The sequence below is a fragment of the Pholcus phalangioides genome, unplaced genomic scaffold, assembly GCF_987345545.1.
Source record: "Pholcus phalangioides strain wild (caught in Gottingen) unplaced genomic scaffold, Ppha-v1.0 ptg000007l_1, whole genome shotgun sequence".
Taxonomy (NCBI): Eukaryota; Metazoa; Arthropoda; class Arachnida; order Araneae; family Pholcidae; genus Pholcus; species Pholcus phalangioides.
Window position 1 is genome coordinate 12,518,862 of NW_028301600.1, and position 14,308 is coordinate 12,533,169.

General features: G+C 35.6%; 1 protein-coding gene across 2 annotated transcripts in view; it reads right to left on the minus strand.

The window, feature by feature from the left end:
- Positions 1-701: 701 nt before the first annotated feature.
- LOC149084928 (F-box only protein 8-like) overlaps positions 702-14,308 on the minus strand; it is a 72,590-nt gene continuing 58,983 nt past the window's right edge. For both annotated transcript variants that reach the window (XM_089232667.1, XM_089232666.1), the window contains exon 7: positions 702-4,859. In XM_089232667.1, the coding sequence (XP_089088793.1) occupies positions 4,660-4,859 (200 nt within the window). In that variant the 3' untranslated portion in view covers positions 702-4,659. The remainder of the gene's footprint in view (positions 4,860-14,308) is intronic.

The following is a 14,308-nucleotide window of genomic DNA, read 5'->3' on the forward strand; positions in this document are numbered from 1 at the left end:
TACTATAAAATTTTAGATCCTTGTAATATCGCCCGAGCAGGCATGACGAAATAAAAGTGATATCGCGTTAATGAATCCTGGTATTTGGCAATAAGTTGCCAAACGTAACAGCCCTAATTCCGAATCGGTAATGTTAGGCTCTTCGGCTACTACGTCAAGAGATAGGTTTGGAGTTAGATTTTCCCTCAATCTTTAATGACGTAATTGTGATCTTCGCTAATGAGCGTATCCCATGGTAAAACCTGAGTACATTATGGAATTGTGCATCCGGGAATGCAACATTCATCGTTGCAAGGGTAAAAAAAATTTTGAATTTAATTTTCTGCATTTTCTATTGGTTTTTCAACTTTCAGGAATAAATGCGAACTGTCTTTTCCATAAGAAAAAAAGTCTACACAGAGAGCAGCAAACAAATAGAAAAATTGCACACAATAAAAATTCATTTGATAATTTTGCATTTTCTAATTGGAATATAGTGTTACTAGATAGTAACACTTTTTTGAACACATAACATGCCAACTCCAGACATACATATATACTGTTAGTGTCTTCAAACACAACACTTTTCAACATATATGATTATTTGTTAGAAGTTTCTCAAAAGAATTTTTACAAGTTGTATATGAAGTCACAGCAGTTTAAAGAAAAAGCACACAACACTAAACTATTGGAAAACGATTAAAATAAACAGAATTCAATGAAAACATTTCCAGTTATTTTTGAAAGTTGTAATTTTTATTTTCAAATATCATATTACCAATGTACAGTTGGTTGAATCTGCTGATGTAAAATTCAAAGATTTGAAGGGCTGCCAATATACGTCAAGACCACATTTTAAACAAACTGTACATTTTCAGTTTCAATTAAGAACTTATCCATTCAATATGTTTATATAACAGATTTTATAGTTGTAAGAAACAAATTGTTCATCCTTTTATATTTTCAACTAAACATAAACAAAACTGATTTTGAGATAACATTACACATTTTCTCTCTAAAATGTAATTTCCTAATTCAAAAAAATTCATGAACCTACACAAGAAAAATTTTCACAGACATTTGAAAAATAAAATGAATTTTACAGCTAAATACAATTCAGTTATTTATGAAAATTTCTTTTAGAAATAAATGCTAACAGCCTCTAGTAATGCCTAAATTAAGAGCATGCTGGAATTTATTTTATAGTACAATGCTGATGTATGATACATGTGAAAGTGTGTGTGAATCCTGTATTGCTATTTTACATGAACAGTACAATATTTAGTGTTCATTAGTCTAGAAAATCATCAACCATGGATAAGTCTTATAACTACAACTTATTTGAACAATTGCAAAGAATAGCTTCATTCATGGAACAATAAATATTTGAAAAAAGTTCTTTTGCCTGCCTAAATTGAAAAATAGAACAAAAGCCTTTCTAATATATATTAAACCAATTTTTCTATGAAAGAAATTTTTGCAACCTTTTCCAAAACAAATGTACAACAAATTAAATTGACATTAAAAAGAAAATTAAATGTGTAGCTCGACACATACAGTCGATTTGATTTTCTTTCTTTTTGTAAAATAACAAATATTACATTATGTTCTGCTGTAATAGGTTGTTAAAAAAAGGCAGAAATTAATATATACAGAGTGCATAGCTAACAGCACACATTTTACTGGTGAGCCATTGATCATAAACGCATACTTGCAATTAGAAAAAGTATCCAAGTGTAGGGAACTCAGGTAAGTCATTCATATTGCAAGGGGTTGTATAGTTATTAAAGTAAAAAAAAAATATTTTTCTACAGTTGAAGCCTGGAAGAAGAAAGTTGTTGTCTGGTCTCTCCTGAGGCCAACAAAAGAAATTCTACATTTGTAAGTGCAATATTTGCTGAGATATATATATGGAGAAAAATTGGGGAAAAACAACATAAATGAGAGTAAAAAGTGCTTTCAGTTAGTTTTTGCTGTTTTTTCCCTAACTTTTCTCCAATTTTTGAATTAAAATATATCTGTAAATATTGCACTTAGAAACATGGAACTTTTTTTTGTTGGCCTCAGGAGAGACAGGGCAGCAACTTTTTCACTAGGTTTTTGCGCAGAGTGTGTACGCATAAAAAGTTTATTTTATTTTAATAACCATACAATCCCTTGCAACATGAATGAAGCATCTGAGATCTACATGTTATTTGGATACTTTTTCTAATTGCAAGTATGCCTCTAAGATCAACAGTTTGCCAGTAAAATGTGGTGCATGCTGTTAGTGCTATGCACCCTGTATATTTAACATTGTTTTTGAAATCTGAAATAAAATAACACATTATAACTTTTTGTGCCTTCAAAGAGTTCTGTTCACAAAACCAGTATTTTCTTGAACACAACCCTTTTTCCATGTAAAATATACATTAATAATTAGTAGAAACACATTTTCTCAACAACATTAATTTAATAGATGATGGAAATGTAATGAAGATACAAGAAATTTATTTCCAGTGCCCTACTAAGATCTGAAATATGAGGGATGAGGAGACAAACCACATTAAATGGATCATCAATGAATCAGAATGAATGGAAAATAATGATCAGAAAAACAAAAAAAGAAAATTGGTATCTACAGCTTTGCGAAAACATAAGTGTTTTGATCAATTGGGGAAATTTAAAAATGTTTTCAATTTTATGGGAACAGCACAAAATATGGTTAAGTATTTATTTTGCCATGTGTAACCTGAACATCAATACTAAACAAACACTAATTATTATTTATATAATCAGAATTTATTATATCCTGACTACCACTGCATGTAAAGTTAAAAACCTTGAATCCTACCGATGATTTTTAATATAATTTGAAAATTCAGTTCAATATATAAAATATTTCTTTTTGAACTAAGGTATATAAATAAATAAATATATATATATATAGAGAGAGAGAAAGAAGAATAAGGAAGACTGGGTCATGTCTCCAGTGATGTATATGGTAGCACACTTGCCCAGTTTTTCAGAAGACCTGTGGTTGATTAATCTCTGGCAGAGGTCAGATGATTTTTCTTTCCGAGTTCACCTCAGCATAATATCCAGAAAAGGTCTGTGCCCCTTTATTTATATATATATATATATATATAGGGTCGTCTTAAGAGCATCATGGGCTGCTGGGCCAAGTGGTTTTTCTGAGGCCCTACTTTGCAAATTCTAGAAAATTTTAACCAGATCTCATTTTTGTGAGGGCCCCCTTCTCCTGAGGCCCTGGGCCGTGCCCGGGTGGGCCCATGCACTAAGACGGCACTGTAGATATAAATATATATACATACATATACACACACATGAGGGGCCTAAAGCACAAGGAGCTCAAGTGCAATGTTAAGTATATGTGTTTTATACCCCTTGTGCTCTTAACCCCTGATATATGTAATCACATATCTGAGTTTGAAAAGAAATATTCAATTATACTTATGATATTTATTGATGTTATATCACAATCAATACCTTTTAGTGAGATTTGTTGGAAGGGGCATTTACAGTAGACTCTCAATAATCCAGCTGTGCATTAGTTTGGCCCACCAATAATCCAGCTTTTTTTTTTCTTTTTTGGGATTGAAAGAAGAGAACATGTCACTGCATGTCTTTCACCAGAAGTTTATATTATTTATATGGGCTTTTTCAACTGACTTTCAGTAATCTCGCACACCCTGGTCTGATATATGCAGGATTAGCAAGAGTCTACTGCACTCTCGCAATTAATTTGTGTCTTTCTCTTTTTCTTTGAATAATCATAACATTGCATGGAAGCAGATCAACTGATTAATAGATACAATTACTTGGATAATATTCATATAAAATCTAAGACAATTTTCAATATTTTGATGGACAACCGTTCAAAGAGATAATATGTTTATATATATACTAGGTCTATTTTATAGTATATTTTCTTAATGACTTGACCAAACCACATCTTGATAGCAATTTTCCTGTTGTGGCCTATATTTATATATATTTTTTTGACATTCTTCTCATTTTTAAGGGAATTTGTTATTTAGTATATTGGGAAATGCAGAGAATATTTGAAAAAAAAAATGTAACTACTAACTGCAACATTTTTTTTAACATTTTAAACATTAAAAGAATTTATACCAGAATTTAGAAATGGGTGAGAAACAAATACTTGCAACACCATTTCATTATATTTGTATAATATATAATAAATATTAAAATAAAATTTACGATAGCATCTTTGCAGTTTGGCTTTGGTAGAGTGGCATGTATAGAATCACAGTTTGGCACTTTTTGCCAAGAACAAAAACTATATATATCATGAAAAAATAAATAAAATAAAAACATAACAGGTATTGATACTGTAAACGATTAAAACTATTGTAAAATCAACATTTACGCATGCTTTTTTAGCACAAAGACTAGGCGAACAATAAACACATCAAGAAATCAACAACATCCACACACATAACAAAACATAATTTTTGCAAAAATGCAAAATCATTCATATTAGCAGTTTACTATCTCCAAAGATAATTTCATTTTATTCATCAAAGGCTTTTGTTTTTTTCACAATAATCTAGAAAAAAAAATTCATTGTGCACATATGAAAATTTTATATGCTACTTCTTATATGAATGCTTGTTTCAGGACAACACAGATTTAAAAACACGCTCGTAGATTTTGCTAATCAGTTGAGTTTGGAGCAATATGTCCCCATAAATAAACATCATCATACATGTGTCCAAAGAGTTCATCATCTGCTCTATGAATAGCATGCCTAACATTCCGTATAAATTCTCTTTTTGACATTTTGTTCTTTATATGTGGACTTGTTAGATCAACTGAAAGCATGATTAATGAGAAGCATAAGATGTACACCATATCTGCAAAGAATAGAGAAAAATATATCAGAGTTTAAAATTAAAAAAAAAAGTAAGCTATTTAATACAAAATGTTTAAAACATACAACTGCCTGTCTGAAAATTTGCATTGAATTTGAAGGCTTGAAATTTGCATCATGTATAGAACTCAAGAGGACATACAAATCATCTGGGCAGGTAACACCATTTATAAGCACTATAACGAGGAAGAAAAGAAGAATGGCTCTTAGTACTGGAATTGTGTTTTCTTGCTGTTCCTTTATTTAGGACAAAATCAAGTCCCAATGATGTGAATATGGAATTGATTTTATACTACAGGTGTATTGGGAATACAATGGTGCATCAAATGTCAGATACAAATACAACGCCACAACAGGCAAATTGCCCAACGAGGTGGCTGACTTAGTCAGATGTAGACTAACAAAGTGCTTGACATCTTTTCAGATGATACTAGATTATGCCTGCAACACTACAATGGTCCTATTCAAATTTATGTGCAGTGCATTATACAGGGTGAATCTGACCTATACTGCCAAACAAAACGGGTGATGGATGAGCCCAAGTGGATCATAAAACACCCCACCAACCTAGTCATATCTCAAACTGTTTTCAATTTATGGTGGATAACCAATAACGGAAAAAATATGTGTCAAGTCTGAAAAAAACCTGCATTTGTGAAATTTCTAAGAGCCCTACACGCAAATTAAGTACATATTAGAAAAATCATATAAGATGACATCATTTTCATCAAAATATCTGGATTCATTGGCGAGTTACAAGTGCTGAAAGATTGGAAAAGTTCAAAATCAAATTGCCACCAAAATTTTTCATTGCCAATTATGCAAATACACTTCAGGTTACAATCGGTCAAATTTACCAAAAACTTTTCCATTCCAACAGCTTTTGAAAGAGCTTACAATAAACCATATTGGTGTTCTGGTTCAGGAGAAATTTGGCCCTTTTTTACAATACATCACTGAAATTGATTATCAATTCACGTAATTGATTATCCACCATAAATTGAAAACGGTTTGAGATAGGACTGTGTTGGTGGGGAGTTTCATGATCCATCACCCCTTTCTTTTGGCAGTATAGGTCTGATTCATCCTGTATAGTATTAATAATTATTAATTAATGTATTAATTAATTACTAATTAATACATTAGTTTTTTTTTCTTTTGTGATATATGCTTTTATATCGAGTTAATGTGTTTTAGTTGTATTTGTGTGTGTGTGACATCCATATTTTTTATGGGTATCTTTTTTCAGCCACCTCATTGGGCAATTTGCTTGTTATGGCCTTTGTGTTTATATTTATATTTGTAAATTTGACTGCTTATGGGCCGACAGATTGTATGCCTCTGCGTCAATTAAAGCCATACTGGTTGTTGGGTATGTCCGAACCATATCATCCGGAACTGTTGCAGAGGGATTATCCGTCACATCGGTGCACCATTTGTGTCTTTCTTCATTCTTGTGAGTTTTATTTAGCATGTTTTTTTATTTTTGGGTAATATTCTGCAGTGTTTTCTTCATTTTTCTAGATTGTGTGTTTAATTTACTCTCTAGTTTGATTTTGTCACCAGATTTTTAGGACTGCACATCGTTGGATTTGCAAGATAAGATAAGTAAATATTTCGTTTTTTATTGCTCTCAATTTTTTACATTTTCGTTGTGCATATATATATTTTAAATCGACTTAAATTTTTTTTCTCACACTCATTTCATTTTCATTGTACTTTTGCCAGGTTTGTGTTTTCCCCGCTTTTTTGGACGTTAGTGTTAGTAAACAGTGTATACTTTTTTCTGGGTACTCTCAGTAATTTTTGTTTTTTTCCATTTGGGCTTATTGTTTTAGTGTTGGTGAATAAAGACAGTTAGCTAATACTAATAAGTACAAATTGTACTTTGTAGCTTAATACATTTTTTAGGGTATGTCGTATTCTTTATATAAATATATATTGTCTTCCTTGTGATTTAGTGTTGAGCATTTCATTTTACTTAATTTTTTTGTACAATCTTTTACGTACAATTTGCATTGTAATGTTATTTGTTATTTTAATTTCCTGTTATAGTTTCTCATTTTCCTATTTTTTAAATATATTATCTAGTTTTTAGCAATGGTGTTAGTACGCCTCGTCCTTGACTAGTGTTGTGTAGAACTTGTGATGGGAGGTTTCCCTGATCTAGGGGGATAGTAGCTGATAATTTCAAGTGTAAAGTGTGTTTGGATAGGGCAAGGTTTGAACTCGAGATCAAAGTGTTACATGAAGGAGTTAGGGGTTTAGAGGGGCCGGTTATAATGTAGCCGGTTATAATGTGGCACCTGTTGATGAAGAAGCAATATCCATGAAAAACGACAGTTTAGAGGGCTATTGGGTGGTCTTGAATGAGGTAGAGGAGAATAGTTATAGGGGTTTAATCATCAGCGATTCTATGGTTAGGGAACTGGGGAACAGAGTGTGTAGGGATTTTCAGGGTTTCAAGTGCTGTTGTCTTCCTGGCGGAAAGATTAGCAACATTTGAGACATTTTTCATCGTCGGAAGCTCCCTGGGCGAGTAATTCAGTGGGCAGAAACGAATCAGGTAGGAGCGGATAGTAGTGAGTACCAAGACTTACTACTATCCACTAGGGAGCGGTTCAGATGTGGCAGTGATTCCAGTACTGCCAAGGGGTAGTAGGGAGTAGGATCCACCTCTGATCCAATTTAGGCCTGAAGGACATTTGCTTCTCACTTAGGGTCATGTTCTTGGAGCTTCCCGCATTTACCGATGAGTGGCTTCATTGGGATGCGATTTATCTGAATAGGAGGGGGTTCTGGAAGGTTTACGATAAGCTTAGGTCAGGTTTTTTACTCCCAGACCATGTAGATGGGAAATTACCCACCTCTGACTTGGGTGGCTCCTTGACTGACACTAAATCACCGGGCAAATTAAAATGTGTGCTAATTAATGCCAGGAGCTTGGGTAATAAGAAAGATTTTTCAGAAACTATGATAGTTGTGGAGGGCCTGGATCTTAGCCATTACAGAATCTTAGGCAAACGATGGGGATGAATCTTTCTTACACATCTCAGGATACAATACTTTTTTGAGAAATAGATCTGATAGGAAAGGGGGTGGAGTGTTGATATACGTGAAATCATGTTTGAACGCTAGAGTGTGTAAAGTGCGGAGAAGTGATATTGAAACTAAATGGGTTGAGCTTGAGAACAAAAGATGCGATAAACTTATTGTAGGGGTTTGTTACAATCCACCGAATAGGGATCCAAACTACATCGCCAAATTTCATGATGAAATTTCCTACATGTGCAAGCATAAGAGGGTTGTCATATTAGGTGATTTCAATTACCCGGGTATCGATTGGGAGAACTTTTCAGTATGAAAGAGACTTTCTTAAGTAGGTGCTCAGTAATTTTTTGTACCAGCATGTATCAGAAGCCACTAGGGGAACTGCTATTTTGGATTTAGTTCTTACTAGTTCAAAGGATCTTGCTGAACATGTTTTGGTAGGGGACGAATTTTCTTCTAGTGATCATCGTGTCGCCAGTTTTCACTGTAACCTTTCTTCAGGTAAGGTTGACAACAAAAGACTGGTTCCTTGTGTTGAAGATGTTAATAATTTATGATCTTTATCATTATAACGAGTCGCAGAATTGAAACAATATAGCATTCGAATGTTGGCTCGGTTGTTATGGTAACTTATGTCTCTGCTGGATGTTTAATTCATAATGTTCTCGTTCGTAATTGATGTAGCATTGCATCACTAAACATGGTGGCAGCAGTGCTGTAACTCCATCTTAGAGCAGGGAAGAAGCCGAATTGCTTTAGCATGAACGAAGTAGCACAGCGTGAAACCATCAGCTGCCTGTCTATGGTTTGCAGTTACCAAGTCTCGCATTCTGAGAAAAACCTGCAGTGAATTGGAAGTTATTTCGTCAAAGGTGGAGCAACTACCTCACTGTATCGAATAGAGCTTTTTCTCTTGTGCTTAGATGCCGTCATGAGACACTACGATGGTCTGGATTTTGTGTCCGATGAAGATGAACGAAAGGTGTCCAAGATCTTGAAGAAGTTCGAAGCTTTCGCAATCAGCCAGACGACTGAGACTTATGAGAGGGCCCTCTTCAACAAAAGAAGCCAAAATGAAGATGAGTCTTTCGATAACTTCTTGGCGACTCTTAGAAGCCAGATTAAAGTATGCAGTTACTACGACAAATGTATGAACTCGCTACTTAGAGATAGAATCATTGTCAGAATCCGAGATTTGAATACTTATGCAGAGCTCGTTAAGCACAGGTCTCTATTGCTTGAAAAATGCATTAATGTTTGTAGGACAGCAGACAAAGCCACACATGAGAGTATAGTCCTGCGTTCACCTGCTGAGGTGCATGAAGTCAAAAAAACCCATCAGAGTTTTGCAAGATCATAAAAACTATTAATGCAAATATTGTGGACTTGAGCCTCCAATGAGAAAGGAATCTTGTCCTGCATGGAAGCACGTGTGGAAAAAATGCAACAGAGCTAATCATTTTGAGACCATGTGCATGTCTGTAGCGAAGGGCCAGATACAAACAAGGCAATCATCCAAAGCTAAGCGAATCCGGCAAATTGGACATGACCCGGATGAGACTTATCCTGAACTGGAAGACAAGTATGTAGAATTTGTGTCTTTGGTAAATACGCATTTTGCAAAGTTGTTCTCCATGTCAACGAGAAAAAGTGGTGTTCCAGTTAGTCACAGGGGCTTCCATAAACCTATTACCCAGGTCAAAAGTAGCACAGAATACAAATATTTTGCTGTGTCATCGCAAACTGAAAATGTGGAATAATTCGGAGCTTATCGCAAGGGGGTCATGTAAAGCTGAGGTACATAACCCTAAGACTGGGTGGACTTTGTTATAGTCGACCAAGAACTGTCACCACTCCTGGGGCTTCCCACATGTGAAGCCATGAATTTGATATCTGTACAGCACAGCAATTTCATCAGAGTTGTCAATGTTATGTTGGAGCCAAAACTGGAAAGCGTTTTATCTGAAGGAGTCTGCAAATTTCCGGGACAAGTCAAGCTCAAAGTGAATCATCCCTGTGGTCTCCCCTCCTCAAAAGCCACCTATCGCTCTCAGAGAAAAACTCGGGAAAACATGTCAGGAGATATTCTGCAGTATGTTGAGTCATGTGGCACATGAGCTGCCTTTGCACCAGCCCAGCCAACTCCAACGATGATAACTCATGACATTCCTCCGGGCCTGTGGCTTAAACTGGGTGCTGATATTTTTCAGCTGAAAGAGCAAAATTACTTGGTCCTAGTAAATTACTTCAGCAAGTTCATAGAAGTAGACCTCTTGCAAAATAATCTAGCTAGCACAGTAATCCACAAATTGAAGCATCATTTTGCTCATCACCGACGGTCTGCAATTCAAGAACAAACATTTTCTAGATTTCACTAATGGCTTGAGCTTCCGTCATCTCATGTCGAGCCCGGGGAACAGCTGCTCCAATGGGCAGGTGGAATCTGCTGTTAAAATTGTGAAATCTATCCTCAAAAAGTGTGCTCGCTCAGGAGACGACCCATACCTGGGCTAATTAGCTCAACGCAACACGCCAGATGGTCAAACGAGGTGCAGCCCAGCGCAAAGGATCTTTGGAAGACCTACCTGGACGAGATGTTGAAGATGTTATTAATTTATGATCTTTATTATTATAACGAGTCGCGGAATGACAACATTTGAATGTCGGCTCGGTTGTTATGTAACTTATAGCCTCTGCTGGATGTTTATTATTAAAGTTTTAGTTATGTTCTCGTTCGTAATCGATGTAGCATCACATCATTAAACACCTTGTTTTCGGAGAACTAACTTTGATGTTTTGAGAGGAAGGTTAGCGGCAGTTTTCGAAAACTGGTTGGAATCAGTCGGGGTGGTAAGTCAATGGGAAAAATTTAGTACAAAGCTGTCCTGTCATACCCTTTATTCAAAAAAAGCATGTTCGTACATCGCACCCTCTATGGTTCACAGATAGCATGTGTAACCTTATCTTGAAAAGAAAAGAGCATTCAGAGAGCATAAAAGTGGATGCAGGCTACTTCAGATAACTCTGAGGACCACATTTGGCCCGCTGGTTGTGGGTTGGGCATATGTGTTTTAAGGCATACTAGGCTGATTTTTATCCTGTCCTGTCATTGTTTACTGTATCCTAGGCTGTGACCTGTCATTGCTTACTGATAAAAGAAGAGCGTTGAAGAAAGCAATAGGCGATTGTAAAAAAGAAGTTGAATCTAGGTTGGCAGGTAACATGGGCTCTGAAGCAAAATAATTTTTTAGCTACGTCAATAATGAATATAAGAGGACAGTTGGCCCCCTCCCCGATAGGAGGCTCTAGGATAGAGAACAATGTAGGCATGTGTAGTGCTTTCAATGACTTTTTTGCATCGTTTTTTATTGGAGATAATGATATTCAATGTATAGGTGTTGCATGGGGTAATAAAATCCTCAACAATATTCAAGTAGAAGATGTGGAAGTGCAAAATCTTCTAAAAAATGTATGTGCAAGCAAAGCACCAGGACCAGATGATATCTATCCCAGGGTCCTCAGGGAATGTGATATTGAATTGTTGGGAGCCAGTCGCACAGATATACAGGAATAGTGTTGCTGAGGGTATAATCATAAGGGATTGGAAACTTGCTAATGTTGTTCTGATATTTAAGGAAGGTAGTAGAGAAGCTGTGTCCAATTATTGTCCAGTGAGTTTGACGAGCTCTTTCTCGAAAGTTTTGGAAATTATTATCAAAAGGCAGTTGAAGTGGATAGGTGAGAATAATGTACAAACAAACAGATAGTATAAGAATGTATTTTTTCGTAATATTTTAATTTTCTACAAAAGTATTTTTAATTTTTGATCTTCTTGGGGGAGGGCATGTTCCACAATACCCCCCCCCTTCCCAGATTTTGCCTTTGGTGAAAATTCATGTTTGGAACTTGTGATTGCGCAATGGTAATTGGCTAAAAATATGATTTTCTTCGGTTTTCCAATTTTGTGTTGATTATTCCTCTGAAAAAAAGCTCTGGTTGCCACAGCGATCATACAGACCTACAACAGAAATATTTATACATAAAATTTCATTACCAATTTGGAGGTCAGATGCAGGGCCACAACTGGTGGGGGGGGGGGAAAGCAGGCAGGTCGAGTGCCCTTGGCTCTGGACTAGAGGGGCGCCAAATTCACCCTTTATATAACTGCTTCTTCTACATTACACGAAGGTGCCAAAATGCCTGTTTGCCCCATTTGAGAAAGTAGCTGGTTGCGGCCCTAAATAGATGGCACCACCTACTGAACACAAAACATGCTAAATGCTGGGCACACACACACATAAGCACACTGTTAAGTTTCCCCAATAGAAATCTGACATAGCTCCCATATTCAGGTGGGAAGATAAGTGGCAGATAAATGGCGACAAATCAGAGTTGTAGACCATCAGGGAGGGAAAATAAAAAATCATTCTACCAGGAAACCGCTTTGCAAGGATTTATATGACACGGGAATCAGAAGATGAGTGTCTGAGAGAGAGTGTACCGAGAGAGAGAATTTCATTTGCTTTAAATTTAATCACAGAAGATATTTTTGAAAGAGCCAAAGTTTTTAAAATGAAATGAAAAATTAATCAGAAGAGAATTTATAAATTGATTCATTAGTAAATATATAAATGTATGCTTCTAACTTTTAATTACAGAGGATCATGCTCATAACATTTTTCAAAAGACCATCATAAAAAATGTTGTAAGCAGGAAAACACTTTAAATGGGAAATCTTAATGAGAATTACTTAGAGTTGGGATCGTGAAAATAAGCCATACTATATTCTAAATGGGAACATTATAAGAAAAATCAACTGTATATAACGTATAAATATAACTTAATCCTCTTACGTATTCCCAAGAGATCCGTAAAATCTGTCCAGGGAAGTTGTTAGCGTTAGTACACACTCATGCCTGAGCCGGCATTCGAACCCAGACCTGCACAGCCAGAAGATAGCTCTGTAACCACTGGAATGTCAGGTGGCAAGTATTTGTTTTAGATTTATTACATTTGTTAAATTCTCAGTGTTAATGGGCTTCTTTGCAAGCTTTTTCTACTCGCAGAGAATGAAAGTAAATGAACCTTCGGATAGAACATGTATTTAGAAACAAATTATTTATTTGTGATTTACAGAGATACCTCCTTCTCCTACCCAGAACATGGCCTGACGCTCTGTCTCAACAAGGTATTAGCAGCTGATCAAATACCTGGGGCATGCTGGAAAAAGTTCATAGATATACAAGTGAATTATGGGGGGAACCATATTTTTTTCAAGAGGGATCCACTTTCACTCGAGGACCGAGATTTTTCAAACAACCTGAGTCCCGAGACCTAGGTGAATTAGAGTACAGCAGCATCTCTGAATCACTGTTGACTGTATGCCATAATTTTCACATCTACGCACTTCTTTCACAGTTTAGGAAACACCAAGTGGCTGAAACAAACAAAGTCAGCTGAAAATCTCTGGATGACAATGTTACCAACTGCACTGGCTACACATACAACACCACATTCGACAATCTCAGACCAACACGAGGGCCACGTTTATAATGGGGCAAAAGGGGTAATTGCCCCAGCCCCCCCATTGCAGAGGGGGCCCATTTAATTCGAAGACACAACTTAATTCTTATAAATTCAAAAGTACAAATAAAGTTTTACAAGGAGTTGAAGTTGATCTTAAGAAATCAGTGTATCTGATTGATTCTTTAGAAAAGTTTTTGGAGTTCCCTCGAGATAAATATGAAGAGTTGGAACTGGATGTCGAAAAAATTTTGTGGCAATATAAACTACAAAGCCAACAAGTCCACTGAGTATCAAAGCCAATGACATTTTGATCATCCGTTCTGTGGGTTTGAACATAGCTACAAAAACCTACTGATTAGTAATGTCCATTAATACAGCCAATTATCACCTAAAGTAGTCTAATGACCACAAATCTTAAAGCTAGCAGTGTGGAAGCCATGCAGCTATATGATTTGATGAAGTGGGGAGGTAGATATTTTCTCAAAAAACTGACTTTTATATAAGCTAACCCCCCCCCCCCAAATTAAGAAACAAATTTTTCAAAAAAAAAAAAAACTGCTTATATACACATGGTACTTCATTTTTTGTACTTAACTAAAAATAAAATTTTTTCAAGTTATCAGGTTGTAGTATTGAGGTGACAATATCTTAAACAAATGCCTTATTGATCATCGGGCTATTGTGCTCACCACTATGTGTGTGATAAAAGTTATCTTATTCTGAACTTAGTTTTATAAACATCAATTTCTACTTTACAAGTTACATAATGGTAATCTGAAGAAAGTATTGCTCAACCTGTATAATTTTTTTAAAAGGTTCTCAGAATATGAGTATATTTTAGATAGAATCAGTGTG